Source organism: Cornus florida, unplaced genomic scaffold (genome assembly GCF_030987335.1).
Source record: "Cornus florida cultivar Cherokee Brave unplaced genomic scaffold, ASM3098733v1 CherokeeBrave_3.0.0_Hap2_Chr06, whole genome shotgun sequence".
NCBI lineage: Eukaryota > Viridiplantae > Streptophyta > Magnoliopsida > Cornales > Cornaceae > Cornus > Cornus florida.
In genome coordinates, this window is record NW_026775576.1 from 20,942,201 (window position 1) to 20,965,270 (window position 23,070).

At 36.0% G+C, this 23,070-nt stretch overlaps 2 protein-coding genes across 6 annotated transcripts in view; one reads left to right on the forward strand and one right to left on the reverse strand.

Moving 5' to 3' along the window:
- Nucleotides 1–3,581: 3,581 nt before the first annotated feature.
- On the forward strand, nt 3,582–8,379 carry LOC132311165 (two-pore potassium channel 3-like). Its single transcript, XM_059808929.1, has 2 exons — nt 3,582–4,847; nt 7,741–8,379. The coding sequence occupies exons 1-2, from the start codon at nt 3,829–3,831 to the stop codon at nt 7,889–7,891; spliced, it is 1,170 nt and encodes a 389-aa protein (XP_059664912.1). The 5' UTR covers nt 3,582–3,828; the 3' UTR covers nt 7,892–8,379.
- Nucleotides 3,977–23,070, reverse strand: part of LOC132311166 (uncharacterized) — a 35,469-nt gene continuing 16,375 nt past the window's right edge. Inside the window, exons 3-5 of one of the 5 annotated variants that reach the window (XM_059808930.1) lie at nt 11,017–11,492; nt 10,806–10,881; nt 3,977–4,114 (exon numbers count right to left, since the gene is read on the reverse strand). In XM_059808930.1, coding sequence (XP_059664913.1) covers nt 10,842–10,881; nt 11,017–11,492 — 516 coding nt within the window. In that variant the 3' untranslated portion in view covers nt 3,977–4,114; nt 10,806–10,841. Of the gene's footprint in view, nt 4,115–4,840; nt 6,164–8,489; nt 9,193–10,777; nt 10,882–10,990; nt 11,493–23,070 lie in introns of those variants that run through there. The other 4 variants (XR_009482871.1, XM_059808931.1, XM_059808932.1 and 1 more) reach the window with 4 other exon arrangements.

Consider the following 23,070-nt stretch of genomic DNA (forward strand, 5'->3'; position numbering starts at 1 on the left):
TTTCTATATTTTGTATCACATTTAACAGAAATATATGGGTTTTGAACTTTTGATTACAAAACAAGAATTACAGACCTTGATATATATATATATATAGACACACACAAAATCAAGAATTACAGACCTAGATTAGTTGATTTAGAAAGAAAAAAAAATTAAAGCAAAACCCATACATACAAGTTAGCAGTTGCGAGGAGGGGGGGAAGCTTGAGAGTTGAGAGATAGCGGCTGAAGCTTGCGAACAGTGAACCCGAACTGGAACAGCGAACGATGGAAACTAAAAGATATGGGTTTTGATTTTTTGAACAATCTGAAATGATACTCCGATATGGGTTTTGATTTTTTGAACAATCTGAAATGATACTCCGATATGGGTTTTGATATAGGTAATTGGTTTTGAACTTTGGATTCTTGCAGACAGATAGATAAACTGAAATATGTGGGTTTTGAACTTCTGATTCTTGTAGATTTTGTAGTTTGCAGTTGCAGAGAGAGAGAGAGAGAGAGAGAGAGAGAGAGAGAGAGAGAGAGGGGGAGAGGGCAAGTTCTCAGAGTTGAGAACGAGAATAGAGATAGAGGCAATTAGGCTGAAATGATTTGCCCTAAAAATATATATATTTTTAATAATAATATAATCAAATATATATAATATACATATATATATATAATATATATAAATTTTCGAAAAAGAAAAAAATATATTATACAAAAAAATTAATTCACAAATAGTGGTAAAAAAAATAATAATAAATTTATTTTTTTGTTTTTTTTGGTCCTTTTTGGACCAGATATTTTAGATTTTTGCTTCTTTTTAATTAGATTTAATTTAGTTTCCTTCTAATGTCTACAACTTGACTTGAAATGTGTCTAATATTAATATTACTGATACAAATATAAATAGTGGGAATGGTAGTTGAAAAAGAATGGTGGTTATGTCAAAAAATAGCATTTTGCATGAAATTCACCATTAGAGCAGAATTGGTAAAATGTAGCATTTTGACACTGTAGCACCTGTCAAAATATAGATTTGGCACGTGAAAATGACTTTTAGCATTGGAGATGGTCTTAGTCGTGGGAAGTAGACTCTCCAATGGTACTGTGGTCATTTCAATTTTAATTTTCATGCATCTTCAAAATGATATTAGGACATCTAAATGTCAAAAAAGTATTTTAAAACTTGAACCCAACACCTGAACATAAAAATGAAAATTATTTTATATTTAGGTCCATTTGTTTTGAAGTACAATATTTTTTTTACAAAATATTTTTTTTCAAAAATATATATTTTTATTTTTATTCTTCAATGTTTGACAAAGATTTAGGTCGAGTCTATCTGGGTAGGGCATATAAAATAACTTATCGAAAATTGATCAATAAATTATTTTTATTAAATTTTAATATTTTTATTTTCATAAATATTTTACGACATTCAAACGCCAAAAATTACAAAAATATATTTTACATCCAAATAAACAAGACCCCTGCATCCAAATAAAACAGAGCCTTATTCTACTTGTAAAACGTAAGGAAAATGTTTGCCTCGAAACAAACCGAGTTTCAGTTTTAAAAGTAATATTTGTCATTAGGAATTAGGATACTAAAAGTTAACAGGGAGTTTAGAGGTTATTACTTTTTAAATTAGAATTATTAGTAGTAGTAGAAAAATCTTAAATTGTATTGGAGGTTTAGGGTCCAAGAGGGAACTAATAAGTTTTTATGCTTTGCAAATTAAGCTGCTTTTGTTTCGACGTAAAATATTATCTTCAGAAAAGATTTTACTTTTTCTAATAAAATATTTTTTTATTTTTACTTATTCGGTATTTGGCAGAAATTTAGGTCGATGTTGAGGTCGAGTTCATCGAACAGGACATATAAAATAACTTACTGAAAATTGATGGGTAAGTTATATTTGTTAAATTTTAATATATGTTTTTCTCCGTAAATATTTTACAACAACCAAATACCAAAAAATAAAAAAATATTTTCTAAAAAATATTTTACACCCAAACAAACGCATGAAATGAGATTATTTTTTGTCAATTCACGTATATAAATTACATAATTTATACAAATTACTAGTGACAGCAGCAGCAGTAATTCATATCCTTTCAAATTAGAATATCAAGAATTCAAATCCTTATAAAAAATACAATGTGGGGGTGTGAGTTTTTTTCTTCAATTTTTTCCCGAATTGGTGTGTGAATTTGTTGGTTGGATATATAAAATAATAATAATAAATAACAATTTATACAAATTAAGCTAAGGTGTAAAAATAACTCATAAGGTGTAAAAATTATTTTTAAAAAAAATTAGTACAACAACTCTACGGGATACATATTATTATTATGATTATTGCCAGTAACTCTTACACTCACTTCACTTTTGTTTACTTGCTCATCATAAATGAATTCGTGTTTAGAACTATATTTCAACGTCATCTTTGGATTACTGATGATGATCGCACTTACTTTTATTCTATATTTAATTACCCACGAATCATTTTTTTTCTTAAAGAGTTGACTTTGCTATCTATTTATTTATATGACACCTTCTAGCCCGGTAATCAAGCCTCGTTTTTTCAAATGAACGTGAACATGAACATGCGAAGTAGGGATGTTAATTTTTACCGTCCCATTAATAATGGATATGGAAACATTTTTTATACCGTTGGGGCGAAAATGAATACAAATTTTGTACCCGTCGCGAATCACGGGGCGAGTAAGGGTTCAATATACATATCCTAGGAGCCCCGCCCCGCTAAGTATATAACTATATTTTATATATATATATAAAAACTTGGTATTAAATTTACTTTTATTTTTGTTTATTATGTTCTCTGAATTATGTTATGTGCATGTTATTTTTTTTATTTTTGTTGGGATACATAATTTCATTTATGTTGTGCCATTCCCAGGCTTTCCACATTCAAATAGGAGGAGTTTAAGTTCCAAAAAGTAGGAGAAAAAAATTTATTAACGGGGCGGGCATAGGGCACAGTATTTCCCAACGGAGCGGGGCTGAACATGAAAATCCAACCCGTCGAGGGTCTCAGGGCGGGCATGGACTTGACAAAAAATAAAAAGGGTGGGACGGGATTAGGGAAACCAGCTCCAAACCCGCCCCGTTGCCATCCCTAATGCGAAGTGTGTACGCTTGCTTTTAAAAAAATAATAATAAATAAATATTTCTTCCGCCTCATATAAAACTATCCCTTTTCAAAAATCTAATTTTTTAAGGTGATATCTTTTATTAGGTTTTATTTTATTTTATTTTATTATTATTATTATTATTTTTTATTGTATTAGTAGTAGATGAATTATCAATTTATCCATAATTGGTTCACAATAACGTGATGGTTTAGCCCCCAAAAAAAAAAAGTAAATTGACTGTTCAATTTGTGACATCTATTTTGGGACTAAAACTGGAAATGTGGACATTTTTTTGTGGAACAGAGGAAGTATAAAATTAAATTAAATTAAATAATAATGACAACTGCAAAATCAATAGAGGATGGACCTTTACGGAAAAAGCAAGGGTTGCATTTAAACAAAGAAACTAGTATAGTTATACTATCCATAATTGTAAAAACAGCTCTCAACAACCAGTCTACAGCCTGCGACGGTTGGAAGCAGTAATGCACAAAAATTGGCCCCTATTTGACTCTTAGATGAACAAACTATATGATCAAAACTATAATTCAGTGCATTGACTTATAGTTGCACTTCACATGTCCTCTCCGAAATCTTTGCACCAGAAAAAAAACAAAGAAAACACCACAGCAGCAGAAGCCATACATATATCTATTTCATATAATGCAGATTCATCACCATGGATGAACCTCTTCTCCCCAAGACGGCAGCAGCAGCAGCAGCAGAAGCATCCAACAAATCGCCATTAAAGAAAGAATTCCCCTCTGGTTTCCTCGACATCAATACGTCCACCGCTCATCTCATCAACGACAGCATAATTCCCATCATCACAACACCCAATTCTTCTTTCATAAACCTAGTAGCCAATTTAAACAAAAAGAATAGACTCTCCCGGAGGTCAAACTCGGCACCTTCCATTATAACGGACGTGAAGGAAGCCTTTCAGGATTCTTTGGACCCAAGACCTGCAAGAAAATCAACACCTGTAGTCGTCAGGCAAGCTTTCATCGGTATTGTCATATATTCCATAATTGGCACCACAGTATATTTAATGAAAAGTGGAAGTTTCAAAGGCACTGAAACAGTAAAGCCGGTGGATGCCCTGTACTTCAGTGTGGTCAGTCTTTGTACCATTGGCTACGGTGATATTGTCCCAGACACAACATTCACAAAGCTATTTACATGTGCCTTCATCTTAGTTGGTTTCGGGTTTATCGATATATTGCTTAATGGGTTGGTTACATATGTTCTGGACAGACAAGAGACAGTATTGTTGAGCACTGTTGATGAGAATCGATTAAATATGGTTCGAACATATATGATAGATACTGCAAAGGGGCGAATGAGGATAAGAATGAAAGTAGGGCTGGCTTTGGCAGTTGTGATCAGTTGCATTGCAATAGGGACAATTACAGTGCATTATTTAGAGGGAATGAGTTGGGTTGATAGTTTTTATCTATCCGTAACGTCTGTGACCACAGTGGGTTATGGGGATTATGCCTTCTCTACGCTAGTGGGCAGGTGTTTTGCTATAGTTTGGCTATTAGTAAGCACACTAGCTGTTGCGAGGGCCTTTCTGTATCTGACTGAGCTAAGGATTGACAAGCGTAACCGTAAGATTGCCAAATGGGTTCTTCAGAGGAAGATGACACTAGGGGATTTAGTGGCTGCAGATCTTGACCATGATGGAGTCATCAGGTGTGTATGATATTACCTTACACATGGCATCTAAACATATGTTTTATCACATATATTTATTACTTACAAGTCAACATAGAGATTCCTACTTAGTACCCTTGCATAGTTTAGCTTTTTGTTCTATCCCTCTGCATTTATAATTGCTTCCAATTCATCTAAAACATATACAATAATCTAGACGTGCCAATGATAAAAAATTAGGGGCTGGTCACTTTTTATCACAGAAGAAATGTAAAGATATGCACATGCACATGCACACGTACACATATTTAAACGCTTTGGGGTACAAAATGCAAAATATAATTGCTCAGAGCCTAGACATTTAAAGCAATTTGGGAAGAAAGACACGAGATTTTAATTTCTTTTGTGGACAAGGGGCAACAAAGTGTCGCAATTTTCTAAGTTTATGAAATGTGGCTTTTTATGCACATGTTTTTGGATACAAAACAATTATGGAGTTACATCTATCTGTAGATGCATGTGGAACAATTAAAGAATGATATACATAAAAATCAGAGAATTACTTATGGAAGGTGCTACAAGAGGGTATAATACACCACAAAGAGGTGAGCGAGTTACAAGAAATGGATTATGGATGTCTGTCTTGACAAATAAAATGAAACTTACAGAAGAAATTTTTTTATCAAAACAACACAAAAATAGGAAAAAAATAAATAAACAAAGATAACTAATGATGCCACAGATGACCGAAACAATTATTACAGTTGCTATAAATTCTTAGGATAATGAGTATAAACTCAAAGATAATTGATTGTGCTTGATTAATCAAATAAAGAGAAGTGAAGGAAATAGTTGAATTCAAATGAGGATGCTGATTAACGCTTCAGCACAAGTGAAAATCACAAATCAGGGAAATGGGCAGAGTTCATGGAAAGGAGAAAACGTATTTAAGAAGGCTGAGACAGATCTCCATCTAGAAAACTTCCAAAATATCTTATTTATGTATTATTAACAAGTAAGGGAAAAAGGGAATACTAACTGAAAATATACAGTCATTGACAAACAATGTACACTAGGTAATGTTCTTATTGGACAAACAAAAACATCCTCAGAATCCTCCAATGATAGTAAAAAGAGACGGACTCTAAAACAGACATATACAAAATAAATAAATAAGCAAGCTGAAAGAAACTGTGACAAGATGGGGACAGGGATAACACTTTTGTATGATACGTAATAATACCAACTTTAGCTTGGTAAAATCTTCTTCTTTAGAACACTGTAAAGACTGCAGAACTGCTACAAGCTTGAAGAAGTTTGTGGCATTGATACATACAGCAGCAAAAATAGACACCCTGCACTGGATAATACTTATCAGTGGTACAATAATTTTAGGACAGTATCTTGCTCCTGGATCAGAGCTCTCAAAAGCTACTTTCTTATGAAAAATAAATTTGTTTAAGGAGCTCCTTGGACCTTCATTCGTGTAGGAGGACTGATCATAAATAGCTTGGAAAATTAAATATCGGATTTCAGAAGCAACGGTTCTAATCGAATCCATATGTGGAACTTGAGGACACAGGGAAATCAAGTAATAATTAGCAAGGTATTTGGCGATGGGAGAAAAGAGATCTCTGTTATGATATGGTTTTATCAGGGATCAATTATAGAGTTAAAATGTATAGATATGTAGAAGATAAGGTTCCTTGATTGATATCATCAACAAATGAATCTGTTAGTTTGATAAATCACACAAATTTGTTGGAAATGGGGTTTCAAGTGAAGCAGTTCTACTAGAAAATTAGTTTACAAGACATATGGTCCACACAGCTCTAGCCTTATATTCTCCAAATTTCAATAAAATAGGCCACCTGATTTTATTTGGCGAGACCAATCTAAGATGGAATTTCAGTGTTGAAAGATATAAAAATTAAAGAGAGAAATTAAACGGTTTGGCCACTACGGCCTACGTCAACGACACACAGCCCAAAAGGCTACATCACTTTTATTATATTCTCTTTTCAGATTGTTTATTTTTTTCCTAGTTGGGTACTCACACACACTCGAACCCCTGACCTCTCTTTGAGAAGTAGGGGCTTGGTACTGCTAGGCCACTGGCCTGTTGGTTCTTTTTTCAGATTGTTTACAATGAGCACCTTTATTTATAGGTGAAATAATACAAGTGATAAATATGGAAAATACATTGATGCAGGATTCCTAAAATCAATCCCATACTCCCCCCCCCCCCTCACCAATTGGTACACGAAGATTTTAACTCAAGTGTCTAACTTGAAACTAAATATGGAGTTGTCGAGAGCCTAAGACAAGTTAATCTGGAGATCCAAGATGACTTGATCTGAAGATCCAAGACAAATTGATTCGAAGATCCAAGGCGAGTAGAGTATAGAGTAGGGTATGATAAACCTACTCTGATACCATGTCGAAAGATATAAGAATTGAAGAAAGAAAATGAACATGAAGAACACAAGGTTACAATGTGGTTCGGCCACTATGGCCTACGTCCACCACGACACACAAAACCCAAAGGGGCTACATCAATTTTATTACGTTCTCCCTTCAGATTGTTTACAATAAGCACCTCTATTTATAGGTGAAAGAATTCAAGTTATAAATATGGAAAATACATTGATGGAGGATTCCTAAAATCAATCCCATAAATCACTCCAATCAATATTCTATCATAGGCTAAAATCACTCCTATAATATTCTCCAACATTTAGCTATCTGGGAAGTTCAGTAACAAGAGGTTACTAGTGGGATATCCTATTCTCTGATTTGTAATAATTTTTTTTTTTTTTTTTTTTTTTGGTGGGAGCATCATCAAGGTTTTATAAATCATCATCATCTTCTCTAACTATTCTCTTATTTGAAGCACAATCATCTTTCCCTACTAATTTCCTTATGGGTGCAGTAAATCTGAATACGTCATTTACAAGCTTAAGGAAATGGGGAAAGTATCAGACAAGGACATCTTGCAAATATGCAACCAGTTTGATATGTTAGATAACAGCAACCATGGTAAAATTACTGTTGCAGATCTCATGGAAAGTGACACTGATTGATCCAAAGCTATCTTCCTTATTGGAAAGGAAAATGCCAAGTTGTCGAGATCTCGTGCCTTGGAGATGGAACCCTCCACAGACTACAGAAACGAAGAAACATGAAAATACCTTCTGTTTCTAAAATATAGAAGAATAGAAGAGGGGACAAGATGCTATCCTAACTGTTAATCTCTTCAAAAACCAGTCAAAATGGCTGCACTAACTGGAGTTATTATTTGCAACTTCTTTCATATAAAAAGCAATCCCCAGCTTCAAAATTGTTTCCCATTATTGTTTCTACCTCTATCTGGGCTATCTGGAGAGAAAGGAAATCAAGATTGCATCAAGGGGTAATATAGGTGTGCTGTTGGCATAACCAGATTAGTTGTCTTTGAGGTGATGGAAGTAGCTGCTATTCCTTCCATTGATGATCTTTGTAATCAGTATTAGACTTGTGATTTTCGTGTTTTACACTCACTTCCATGTTTATAGGAAGTGGTCTTTTTCAATTAATTTTGAGGTCTTGTCACAGTGAGGGTATGCCCTCACTATAGTTCATTTACTGAATGCTTATCTTTGGAATGAAATCAACTCATTTACAGACAAAAAAAAAAAAAAAAAAAATAAGAAAAGAAAAGAAAAAAAAGGAATCCCCAGTAAACTTTGGGTGTTACTCCAGTACTACTCGTTATGTGTGGTCAGGGACGAGGTAAATTTCCATCAATTTGCTAATGCATACTGTATATTATAGGTCTATAATGTACAGAAGGCTGAGAAGCTATCTCAAAAAGGTACAATTCAATTTCTGCTCTTGATTTTAGTGAGAATTTTCAGTCACATGGAATCCTAGCACTGCTGGTATATTGCTAGAACATGCCTCCTAACAAGTATGCCAACATAACATAATAGCACCAATTACCAAAAAGACTTGATATATATAAAAAAAATGAGTAATTCAATTTCAAGTTGACAACATTTAAAAAGAAACCAAACAATGCTCAAAATACAACAGGGAATGGTAAACATGTCGTAACTCTTAACATCACAACACTCCCTTTTCTTTTCTTTTTTTCTTTCTTTGTCCTAAAAGAGAAGAAAGAAAGATTCCTGACATGGAACAAGTTGCAATCGTCCCGTCGAAAGAGAATAGTTATCAACATATTGTGTTATGGATGCTCTGTGCTGATACGCATGTAAAATTGTGCTGCTTCTCAGATCTTCGTCATTGAAAAGCTCAAGGGTCTGGTGACTTATTTGCGGAGTTGGATTACATTGTTTCTAGTATCTGCTTAGCTCATGTAAAGCAATTCTACAAGTCTTACCTGTCCAAATCTCATAGCGTTATGGATTCCTTACTTTACTAAATGTAAAGGATAAACTATAATTTATGGTTTCATGACTCTATAAAGAAACATCACCCAATTCTGGTCCTGCTACAGTAGGGTCCTGGGGAGGGAGGACTCGATACAGACCTAACCTTCCTTTTGTATTTCAGAAAGTGGAAGCTTTGATGCTCAAAATCGCACAAATGGCACTGATATTGAAGCCTAAAACTGTTGAACTAGGCAACAGCCCTTGGTTTCATGGGTCTATGTTATACTTACTACTTTGAACCAGTCTTTACTATATATACTAGTTAAATAAAATAATTGAAAATAACTCGTCTACGGGAACACAACAATAACAATTGAAAAGAAGCAACTGGAAAAGGTTCTGATGGCCATACTGCACCAGTTTGCAGATGATGATCCCAGGATAATTCCAAAGAAAAAGGGAAAGATGGCACATACTAAGCTTCTCATAATATATCATTAATAAGTGGCACATACATCACAATACCATACATAATTGGCAAACAAAAGAAAAAATTATTTAAATTACAAAACAAACAAGAAAATAACAGTACCTAGATGAAGGTCAATCATTAAAAATATATATACAAAACATTAGGGTAACAAGGAGAAGAGTCCAAAAATTATTGAGGCCATTGAAAAGTATAATGCCAAAAAAATGTCATATTGGACCACCTACCAGATTGGACCATTTATCAAAATGAGAAGCAATTAAACAAATCTGTCTCTACATGGTAAACCTAACAGTTGAACAATCTTGGACACAATAACAAGACTAGTAATCCAATGGTGACATTGTTAGTGTGTGTGTGTGTGTTTGTCAATATGCAAGCTGTACATTATTTGGTAATTTCAGTCAATGGGCAAATGTTTCTACACAGTCCCATCTAACAAGATTGATTACTTTAAAAGAATGCCCACTACCTTTTACCAATAGACAACAGATAACACAAGTTAAGCATCACAACTAAGGTATGTAAGGAGTAGCAATTGGCTTGCTATGAGAAAGGCAGAAGCTCAAATGGGCTTGAAACATGTCATGTTTGTCTTTTGGTTTAAAACTGAAAAGATTCAATTTTTTCCTTTGCATACTTTTCTATTTAGCCAAATCCCAATGATTAAGTGGCAAGCTTGTAGATGAGCACAACCAATTACCAGTCTACCAAAATAGTTTAGAAGATAAAGTCATTTTAGAAAGTATATTCTCTTTTATCTCAAAAACTATAACAAAAGACTAGCAAGTTAATTAATATCCCCTATAGCTCGTAACCATTTAGGGGACTTTAAAGTAACCAAAAAAAAAAAACATACACCAACAATTCCAGCAGATATGATGAAACACAAACACCCTGACCTTTTCCCTAAAAATACTACGATGGTAAAAAAACAAGAGAGTGAACTTTTCTCATTCATCACTAGCTTTCATTTTTAATTCTTTTTTTACTCAGTAACTCAAAAAAAACTCAGTTTTCTTCAGTTCAGAATGAAATATCACCTCCTATAGCACTGAATTTGAATCTTACTTTATTTAGGGAAAAAAAAAATTGAATCTTACTTTCTCATGCAGAAACTCATATCCTCACCTGCCAGAGGGAGACTGAATACATCAGAACGAAGGTTTATATAATCCCCACTCTTGTCTCCATGATGCTAGCAATTCTGCAAACATAAAATATTTGGATCCTCAATACTGGGAAAACAAGAGAGTGTCTGTAAGAATAATAATTGTTTCAGAGATCCTGCAAAGGGGAGAAGTTGAAATATTCACCAATTCTATGTTTGTTTTCACACTACCTCACTCGAATCTGACGAACGCCCTCAAGGATTTCTACTGTTTGCTGCACCTTCGAATTTTTTGGCTTCTCCTCACCTTCCATCACCAAGGTTGATATCCTTAAAACTGCAAGAAGCTCTCCTTCAATTTTGTAGAGCTGTTGATCTAGATGTTCCAGGAAGTCCTCATAAGAGGATACTCCATTCAAGCTTTGGAGCATATTATTTTCATTCCAAGTTCCCCTAGTCAAAGAATCTTGAAAATTAGCTGGCTCATTACCAATAGGTATGTCTTCTTGACTGCCTTCATGAACTTGTGATACTTCATTCCCATGAAGTTTGAGGGCATTCAGATGTAAGTCTTCATTTTCATTTGATTTTCCTGTAACTTCCTCCTTCGGAGGCACAATCCGAACTGGACTAGAAGCATCTTCTCTGCCTTCCTCAAGATCTAAAGCAACATTACCTACTAACTGAGTTTCCTTCAAAGATATGGCCTGAAACAAAATGAGGCTTCTACTCACAAATCAGGTTAGAAGATATAATTCTTGAATAGAAGGAAAAATATGCCATCCTGGAAATATAAGACAGCACATAGGGTAGGAGTCAGACTTTTAACAGCTCCTAAAGTCATTTTATGTTTGCTGCACATAGTTGTAGTCACTTCAGGTCACATAAATTGAGAATTCTCACATGAAAATTCAGGAGAAAAGAATTAAGACATATAGTGAAGTATATTTCTAGTAATAAACGATTGTTTACAATTAATGCGTACAGCATGAGGAGCTTCCATTACATCCACCATTTCTTATCGCGTGATAAGACCTTGCAGAAGGTCTATGTTATGTCTGACAGGTATTAATGTCTGTCCAAATGGCTGACTCATTTTACCCATAAACTTAAAGACGGGAGATACAGGGGGTTTCAAGCTATCTAATTTTACCATGTCAGGATCTAAGGGTAATTAAAATCCCTGAACGAGGGCTATAGCCTAGTGGTACTTCCTCACCTTCCAAAGTAGATCTAGAGTTCAAGTCCCCATAGGGGTAAAACGGGTGTGTGACTTTTAAACTAGGAGAAAGAAAAAAAAACATCAAATCCCTACGCAAAATAGCATATGTTGAAATATTTACTTCACTCACACAGAAATATCCATAAAAAAGTGGTCAACTACGATTCTATTGCTCCCATTGGTGAATATGAATATGGATAATCTGCATGATAAAAGCAATGTCCAACACATGCATGCTTAAAATGATGTCATGCCATGCCAGTCCCTGTTATTTCACTCCTTATGAAGCGCATGGCGACATAGCTAGTACAGAAATAAATGGGACACAAGTCCACATATGCAGATATTATGAGTTAGCCTTAAGATTCCTAAATATATTAAGCAATGTCATTTTCATCATTATCATCTTCCTTGTTTTCATCCCAACTTAATGGGGTTGACAGTTTTCCTTCCACTCTTATCTATATTACAAGTTATTTCTCCTATTGTATATAATTCATTAGCCAAAATAAAAGATAAGAGACAAAGAGGCAAACTAAAACTAACATAAGATGAAGTAATTGATGCATCTATGACCTAACTTTCATATGTCCATAACCCAAGCCTACTCTACTATAATCACTAATAAGTTTTACTCCAATTTTTCTATGTTGATTACTAATCTAATCTCAAATAATTTCCGAACATCATCACGATATATTTTGTGATATGGATGTGTTGTTCTTGTTTCCCATTGCAATGTTCACCAAAGCTCAGATAATAGTCAATCTCACCATTACTTCTTTCGTATTTGGAAGTTTTAAAGAACCAATTAAAGGTCTAATCAAAATTGGAAGCAAGCAAAAATCTAGAATTATTTTATTACTCACATTGCTTGGAAAACAACATAACATTACATGAGCAAAAAAGGTAGGAAACAAGACCAAATATATAAAATTGTCGTCAGAAATGAAAATTAAAGAAGGTAGATAAATTGATATTTTTTTCATCTAAAGTGCCTGATATTCCTTTTGTATAGCAAGCCAAGCCGTCTCATAATTGACATAGCTGATATTATTGGGAAAATGGTCAACATATTTGAGGTAAGGTGTGCGAATGGGAGGAGGGGGGGAGGAAAGCCATACAATCTTCAAGATGATTTCTTAGTGTCACCTCATGCCTCACAAGGTTCGAAAAGTAGTGAAAGTTTGAGCAAGGCTAGATGAAGAATTTGATTTTCAGTGTCACAAGTCAACGACAAAATAATTCATCTAAAACAAATACCACGATGCCTACAGAAAATAAAACAAGCCCAAGGAACCAAGGGCCATTAAGCCTATCCTTTATTCCAAGGCCAGCAGTATTTATATGCTCATCTCCAGAAAATGTAAATGGTATCTTACTTTATTTTATTGTTGTTGAGAAGCAAAGGATTACTTTCCTTCCAATCAAATCCTTGACATTGGGTTAACAAACTTGCTACGTATTATTTCATTCAACAAGAGACAATAAGCAAAGAATTACTTTGATACAACTTTTGCCCAACTGCATGCAATGGACAAGTCACATGGCCCTTAGAAAGACCAATAATCAGCCACGTTTGAAATAGTCTCCACAATTAATCATATAAGATTATTTTTTCAAATCTTCAGTCTGTCTCCTAAAAGGAAAACAGAAAAGGAAAAAGAAGAAAGAATAGTAAAAAGAGATCACGAAGATGAGAAGGATTTCTAGCTATACTATCCTCAAAAGCTTAATATTCAGTTGTGAGGCCTTCAAGAGCAACTACCTGAAACTTACAAGTTACAAGTTCAGGAAATGTAAGTAATACATTTTCACCTTTTTCTTTTTTTCATTTCTTTTGTTTCTATAAACCACTTGTATTCATGAAAATGCTTTATGATGCTCGCCCTTCAAAAAGGATGCCTCATTAGGTGCACGCTTCCATCAGTCAAGCTCTAAAAAAGGACTCATGTTTTATGACTAAGAATCACGGATACAAGCGCAAGACATGGACAAAATACAACATCCACACAAAAAATCTTTAAAAACTTGGGAGATGAACATGAGCATGGGTCTTTGGATACAAAAAAACTGTTGACTTTAAGATATAATCAAATCAAGAGTAAAGTATAAGAAGAAGAAGAAGAAGAAGAAGAAGAAAAGAAAGGGGATGAGAGAAAAAGAGAGAGAGATGGGGAAGGAGAGAAAGAATGAAAAGAATACTTTCATCCTTCCACCACATTTTATTTATTACTAACAAGTTTTAGAAATTACATATAACCCCCAATATTATATAAGTAATAACAAATAACCCCTGACAACACTCTCCCTCAAGCTGATGCAAATATATCTATCATGTCCAGCTTAACTAACATATTTTGCAAGCAAGTCTTGCTCTCACCCTTAGTCACATCATGTGTGTTGACGTATGGAGTACAAATCAGCCCAAGACGAAGCTTTTCCTTGATGAAGTGTCGATCAACTTCAATGTGCTTTGTCCTGTTATGTTGAAATGGATTGTGGGCAATGCTAATACCAACCTTATTGTCACAATACAACTTCATTGATTCGCGGACAGGATAACCCAACTCACCCAACATCGTTCGTAGCCATAACAACTCACAAACTCCATATGTCATGGATCTGAACTCAACCTATACACTAGATCTAGCTACTACAGACTGTTTCTTGCTTCGCCATGAAACAAGATTACCTCCAACAAATGTGCAATATCCCGAAGTAGATCATCGATCTGTCACAGACCCTGCCCAATCAGCATCAGTACAGGCTACAATACGCAAGTGGCCATAACGGCCAAATAATATCCCCTTACTAGGTGAACCCTTGAGGTAACGAAGAATATGATGAGCTGCCTCAAGGTGAGGTGTACGTGAAGCATGCATAAACTGACTAATCACACTAATAGCGTAGGCAATATTCAGGCGCGTGAGAGATAGATAAATCAGTTTTCCAACCAATCAGTGAAATCTTCCCACATCATCAAATGGGTCTCCATCTACATCATTAAGCTTATGTTCTGCTCAATGGGAATATCAATAGGTCTAACTCCAAGCTTGCCTGTTTCAGCCAACAAATCTAACACATACTTCTGTTGAGAAATGAATACCCCTTTCTTCAATCTGCACACCTTGATGCTAAGAAAGTATCTCAATAATCCGAGGTCTTTAAACTTGAACTCTGTCCCTAAGAATGACTTTATTCGATGAATCTCTTCTGGATCATTTCCAGTGATAACAATATCATCAACATATACAATAAGGGCAGTGATGCAGCCCTGGTGCTTCTTGATGAACAGAGTATGATCTGCCTGACTCTATGTGTACCCTACTCTTTTCACAGCAGTGCTGAACCTTTCAAACCAAGCATGTGGCGACTGCTTCAACCCATGCAAGGCTTTATTTAGCTTACACACTAAATTCTGACCATTGGCAAGCTTAAAACCTAGTGGCATAGTCATATACACCTCTTCCTCCAAGTCACCATGAAGAAAAGCAATCTTTACATCCAACTGATGTAAAGGCCAATTCAAATTAGCTACCAAATAAAGAAGGATGCTTATAGAATTCATCTTGGCAACTAGAGCAAATGCTTCCAGATAATCAATCCTATAAGTCTACGTGAAGGCCTTTGCAACTAACCGGGCTTTATATCTCTCAATTGTTCTGTCTACATGATACTTTATTGTGTAGACCCATTTGCAGCCTACTGGTTTCTTACCCCTAGGGAATGGAACATTATCCCAAGTACCATTCTTCTCAAGGGACTTCATCTCTTCAAGCATGGCTTCCTTCCATGGAGTTTGACTGAAAGCATTTGAAACATTAGAAGGAACAGATACAGAGGAGATACACAAAGTAAAAGCACGATATGTTAGAGATAAGGCATCATAAGATATATGGGATGTTTTGTACAACTACGAACACCCTTACAATAGGCAATAGGGACATCAAGATCAACAAGAATTCTATTGGGAAAAGAATCAGGAGTATCAATGTCAACTAAGGAACTACCTGGATCGAGGGAGACTTCTTGGTCCTGGGGTGAGTCAATGACTTGTTTTGCCCTCCTAGTGTAGACAATTGGTTGCTTTCCCTGCTGCAAATCATCAGTGTTGGGAGGACTGACGTAGGCATCTCAGTAAGAAGCTCCCCTGAATGGGGATGGGCAAAGGACGGGGGCATTCCCACTGAATGGACGACAGATTATCTACCTTTATAGTAGTCTCCCCCTATAGAGAATCCCAAGCAATGGAATAAAAAAGGAATAAACTCAAAGAATGTAACATTCATGGAGTCAAAGCGACGACGAGTGGTAGGGTCATAACATTGATACCCTTTCTGAGTGGCGAAGTATCTAAAAAAGACACATCGGATTGCCTTAGGGTCCATTTTGTCCTTGTGATGATGAATGTGAACATAACAAACACAACCAAACACTTTCGAAGGGACAGTAAACAAGGTATTGTTATAGTGTAAGACAGAGAAGGGGGATTGATAGCCAAGAACCATAGAAGGCATGCGATTGATAAGGTATGTAGTTGTTAAGGTTGCATCAACCCAATAACTTTTAGGCACTCCCATCCCAATTAGAAGAGAATGGGTAACCTCCGTAATATGACAGTGTTTTCTTTCAACTACAATGTTCTGTTGTGGTGTATCGATACAGGAGGTTTGATGGACAATCCCGTTATCAGCAAAAAAGGAGGCAAGACCACCATACATAAACTCTCCTCCATTATCAGATCGAAGGAAGGACTTTGAGGGGACAACCAAACTTAGTACAGACCATCCTATGAAAGATTTTAAAAATGGAATGAACTTCTTCTTTGCTTTAATAAGATAAAGCCAAGTATATCGACTAAAGTCATCAACAAACACAACAAAGTAACGAAAACCAAGTAATGAAGTAGTTGATTCAGGACCCCACACATCAGAATGAACAAGCTGTAAAGGAGCTGTACTTTTATTAAAACAAATATGACATGAAACACGACATTGTTTGGCAAGAATGCATGTTTCACAATTTAACTCAAAAGATTCAACAGAAGCAAAATGGGGAAGCACATGCTTCAAAACAGGAAGAGGTAAATGACCTAGTCTATTATGCCATCGCATTAACACATCTTTATTGATATTACTATTCCTAACACTAGATTGATTTGCAACATAATAAGAAGTTGGCATTGCGTTTAGCAAATACAAGCCATTATCCTCACGTCCACTTCCAATCGTTTTAGCCGTGTCCAAGTCGTAAAACACATAGTAAGATGAAAAAAAGGTTACACTACAATTCAAGCCTTTTGTAATGTGACTAACAGAAAGGAGGTTATTGGCAAACCTTGGGACATGAAGAATAGAGGATAAGGTAAGATTAGGAGAGGCAGAAACAGTGCCCTTCCCCGCAATGGAGGTGAAGGTTCCATCAGCCACTCTAACCTCATCCTTACCAGAACATAAAATGTATGAAGAAAAATTAGATGCCATACAAGTCATGTGATCAGTGGCTCCTGAATCAACGATCCAGTGTGGCCCATCAGATAATGTGGAAACCTGATGTGCCGAATGAGAGGTACATGTCTGCGCGAAGTTAGAGGTGGAAATGGAGGCATGTTGTGCTAGTAGATGTCGGAGAGCATCAAGTTCAGCCCCGGACAAAGAACTTGGTGGTCCTGAGGAGGCATTACCAGTAGAAGCAATCTCACGCTTTACAGTATGTTTTATGGATAACCCCCTAAATGGACCAGGCCTTGGCCTAGAATTCGCATGAGCAAGAGCTAGAGTAGGGCAACCGTGTAGATTCCAACATGTTTCCTTAGTATGGCGCGTACGCCCATAGTGATCACACCTCAACTTGCTCGTCATCCTGCTTCCCTCCTTTTGGAGGATTGGATTTGCTCCATTGTTGTGTGGCAAGAGCATACCTCTCAGACAATGGTACTTTTGGCTCAGGCTTAGTGTATACAGGTGCAGACATAACCTTCATTCTACTCTCCTCAGCCTGGATATACGAAAACACATCTCTAACAAAAGTAGGGACTGGATACCTACCTAACGCTTGTACCCTAGCATGCTCGTATCTCGAATGCAAACCATCCAAGAACTCATAGATTCGATTCCTTTCTACCATAGCATGAAATGCTTTAACATCAGCTGCACACACAAGTATGTAGTCTTGGTAGTGATCTAACTCTTCCCATATACCACGTGGAGTGTGGTAATATGTAGCAAGAGTTTGGTCTTCCTGCTTGAATCCTGAAATCTGTTGCTGGAATTCATACAGTTTTGCAAAATTACCAACCGAGAAATACGTCTCTTCCACAACAGTCCATAGCTCTTTAGCTGTTTTCACAAACAAAAACCCTTTGCTAATCTGTGGCCGCATTGACTGCAACAACCACGTCATAACTAGTGCATTATTTACACTCCACTCTTTGAATTCCGGATCACTCTTGGAGGGATACGTGACAGTCCCTTCGTTATGGTCGATCATCCTATGAAAAGTGACATGCATATAAGCAAATTAAACCCACTCCATATAGTTCGTCTCATCCAGCCTAACAGTGGTAATACAAAGGCCTGGATAGTGATCACTACTACCTCCCAATACTGGAGTCAGACTAGAAGAAGACCAAGCTTCTTTTGAAGTCACCTCTGAGCCAAACATTTTATCAAATAGTTTATGGGAATACAATCGTCAGAAAAAAAAAAGCAACAACAAAATACGTAAAGAACCACATCTTTAACACACAAACTTCAACTAGAAAGATTACCATCTTCTAAGATGCATAAAAAAGCGACCACGTAATCACCACACAAACCCTAGAAAGCAACAAAGTAGACCATACTAGAATTGCGAACGACGAAGAAAAAGCCAATTTTGCAGAACCACGCAAACACATTAAAAACACCAATCGAGAATGCAACAGATCAAAAACAAGTCCAATTTTTTTTTACTGGGGCCTCGCCCCAAACCCCGAGCAAGGGCACACTACCCCTGCGACCCCCAGCCAACTCACCGCGGAGTTGGATCCGCGGTACATGTGGATATGATTAACACTACTTCCTTGCAAACAAATCCCATCTTGGAATCTCTTCAAAACCCTTCACACCCACTAAGGTATACACAAACTTGCCCTAGGTTTTCAACTACACACCTAGAGCTTTACAAACCTGGCTCTGATACCATGTTGACTTTAAGATATAATCAAATCTAGAGTAAAGTATAAGAAGAAGAAAAAGAGAAGAAAGAGGTTAAGAGGAAAAGACAGAGAGATGGGGAAAGAGAGAGAATGAAAAAAATACTTTCATCCTTCCACCACATTCTATTTATACTAACAAGTTTTAGAAATTACACATAAGCCCCAATATTATATAAGTAATAACAAATAAGCCCCTGACAACAAAATCTACAATAGATGCAACGAAAAACTATATTTTTATATATTTAAGGCCATATTGTCGGTCAAACCACATGCTATCATATCCTTCCTAACTAACTTTACCCACGTTAATTTTGGTCAATGTTTTTTTTTGATAAATAACTTTGGTAAACGTTAATTTCATTTTCTGAAAATTATACATTTTTTTTTTAGTTTTTAATACTAAAAGAAATACTTATCTAAGATTCAAGAAGTCTATGCTTCGGCAATGTGTCTTAAATAAAAGGAATTTCATTTTTTAATTTTGGATTTGTCAAACACAAGTCCAGAAATATCTGGAAAGTGTTGATGCCCAAATGGACACGACTCGTTAAAGTGTCCCTGCTTCTTAGTTTCAGCAATTTAACCCCATCCAAAAGCCCACCACGGAGCACAAAATGCCCTGAACATTTGCCTGGCCACATTTGACATACTTGATTTGAAAGTCCTCAACTATTGTGTTAGACCGCATGCCAACTAAAAGGCATTTTTGGTATGGGAAAAAGTGATTGTGGTAGTTACAAAAAAGCTATTGCGTGGTTGCAAGCTGATAGTGAGAGTGAAGCAAACAGAAATAAACAGGTCTTCTTACAGCAATAAGGAAGACTAGAAATACTCCAATCACTGTTGGAGCCTAGATTTCTTAAAGGAAATCTGGGAAAAGCCTTGAGAGAAGTTTATACTCTAAAAATAACTCAAAATTATATTGATAAGACTTGAATACAACACATATAGAGGTCTGCCCTATTTATTAAAGACTATTAATGACTCTTCCATTCTCTAGACTGACTTTTGGACTATCTAGACTGACTTTTGGACTACATATAGAGCGTTAATAATAACTTCTATTACCAGGATATATTCAGTTTTCCACACCATAATTACTAGTTAATAGATTTTGACTATACACTTTTCAATGCACCATTGACTGTCTCCATCCTGGCTAAAGCACCATTAATGATCTGCATCAGACCCTCCTCCTTGAAGAAAACTCGCCCTCAAGTTTGAAACAATTTACCACGATCAATGAAGAACCAGAGTAAAGCCTTCCAACCTTTCTTTCTTCTTTTCCATACTCTAACCAAACACACTAATCTTTGGTTACTGACAAAGAATACCTTTGCACTAACTTTCAGAGCTCTCTTTTGAATTCAGTAGATTTCCAAAACCTGCTTAAACATAGATCAGGAACCAAAACTTGAATTAATCTGATTTTTGAATTAGAACAACCCCAAGTTATATGTTGCAGCAAGAAATATCCCAAATTGAGTCATGAACATGGAATTCATGATTTTCCAACTTCATGAAAAAAGAATCTTCATTTGCCAAGTTATTCAAGCAACCTAAATCTGATGTAATGCTTAGTGAACCACATGCCATTGGAAGTTCAGTGTTTATATCTCAGATTGCCCAACTTGAGAAGACGTCGCTGGATGAGATTTATTATTTTTACTCTCAATAGGTGCTGAAAAGATCAACTGAATGTTTTCCTTATAAGGTGTGCATACAGAATAAAAAGGAGTTTCATGACTCTCAAAGGTGTACTGCTTAGAACCAGTAGCAACATCCCACAGCTTAATTGTCTGGTCCTCTCCACTAGTTATGAAGCATAACTGTTGGTTTGGATGAGAGAATGCAAGATCACTAACACCATCAACCCGAGCGTCAATGTCTAGGTGGTTCTGTACATCCTCACCACCACGGTAGGAATATATATGCTCAGTGTCCTTGGAGTATGCAGCACCAGAACTCCATATTACTCTCTTCACTGATGCAGGATACTCATTAGCCAAAGATTCTGCAGAGCCATTGAACATAATCGAAGGTTACAGACCTTGAAATTTCTGGAAGCAAGCTTCTCCTTACCAACCTCCCACAATGCGACATAGCCAATATTCGTTCTAGAAGGAAGCAGAGTTTGTTGCACTAGATGGAAATCCATGCTCTTCATAGCATAACCCTGATTCAGATTTGCAAATAGAGTTTTGGGCAAATCATCATAAGAATATAAGACTCAGGCATAGCTCTGACCAGGATTTGCAATAGGCAAGATTTTAGCAGAGAAATTGTTGAGAAATCCATGAATTGCAGGTGGAACAGTGACAACTTCTTCAACTTTAGACAAGTTGATGGTTGCTTCCTTAGATTTCTCCTCTGTTCTCTTACCTGCTTCATTGTCCTCTTCAACATCAGCTTCTAACATGTCATTTTTTTCCTCAATGATGATTTGTTTTGCATTGATTATGCGATTATCTAAAATTATTGGACACTTGGCATACTAAAATCTTGAATCCTCACATGTAGGACCAAAATTCAGAATCTTGGGCATGGTACACCGCTGCTGACCAACTGTTTTTGGGCTGTTTAACGGATGTGTCAGCACCCAATTTTGCACTTTTAAACTGTTTATGCTGCTAACTTCTTTCTCTAGTAGGTTGTTCTGTCCAATATTCGCATTCATATGCATTCATTTGCTAATCCCTTTCTCCCCTACTGTCCGGATGCAGAGGAGAAATGATTCCGTTTTGTTCTAACAGAGTGCTCAGATGAGAAATTTGATGAGAAATTTTATGCTGCACTCTTTGAACATCTTCTTTTGTGGCTATCTTGCTTCCTTGCCCAGCCATAGATCCGCGATAATCACAGATCTGAAAGGAAAGTCTTTGATACCACTTGAAGCAAACAGAAATAAATAAGTCTTCTTACCGCAGTAAGGAAGACTAGAAATACTCCAGTCACCGTTGGAGCCTATATTTCTAAAGGGAAATCTGGGAAAAACCTTAAGAGAAGTTTATAATCTGAAAATAACTCAAAATTATATTGATTATGACTTGAATACAACACATATAGAGGTTTGTCCTTTTTATAATAAGATTATTAATGACTCTTCAATTCCCTACACTAACTTCTGGACTATATTAGACTGGCTTTTGGACTACCCAAAGAGCATTAATAACAACTTCTATTCCCAGGACATATTCAGTTTTCCACACCATAATTACTGTTTAATAGACTTTGACTAAACACTTTTCAAGGCACCATTGATTGCCTCAATCCTGGCTAAATCACCATTAATGATTTGCATCAGAGAGCCCTCATGATCGCCTTACTAGTGGTAGTTTTGGGTCATTTATTGTTTAATTTTGAGTGAGATGTATTAGAATTTAGTTTCAAAATTTATATCTAGAGGTAAGAAAAATTACAACCTAATAAGTGGGAACTATTCACATTAAAGATCCCCAAGTAAAGTTCTTGGTGTTGGAGAAACTCGCTGAGCTTGAGAAACAAGTTTAGGGGATATTTCAGGCTTCTTATTGGCAATGGGCTCCTCAATTTCCTTTGGTTTGAACATTGCCATCCGCGGAATAATTCACAATTCAGGTTAGGATGAGATGCAGTGTTGACAGATATCACTAAGAATGGTGCCTGAGCGAGCACCAGCCTTGCAGCCTTTGTTTTACCCAATAAATGCTGGCGTTGGTCGGTGTGAAATCAGGTCCTCTTTTTCTATGTTTTTTTATTTATATATTTTTAAAATCAATTTGAGTTCGTTCAGCTGGAACAGCAACTGCTATTGACATTTTTGATTTTCTATTCACTCGTGATCTGGCCTGTTCGACCCAATCATGATATTGAGGGAAGG

Excerpts from the sequence above, each read along its gene's own strand:
- LOC132311165 (XM_059808929.1), top strand. The coding sequence starts at position 3,829 with ATGGATGAACCTCTTCTCCCCAAGACGGCAGCAGCAGCAGCAGCAGAA. Across the intron at positions 4,848-7,740 it reads GACCATGATGGAGTCATCAG|TAAATCTGAATACGTCATTT; the intron begins GTGTGTATGATA and ends TTATGGGTGCAG.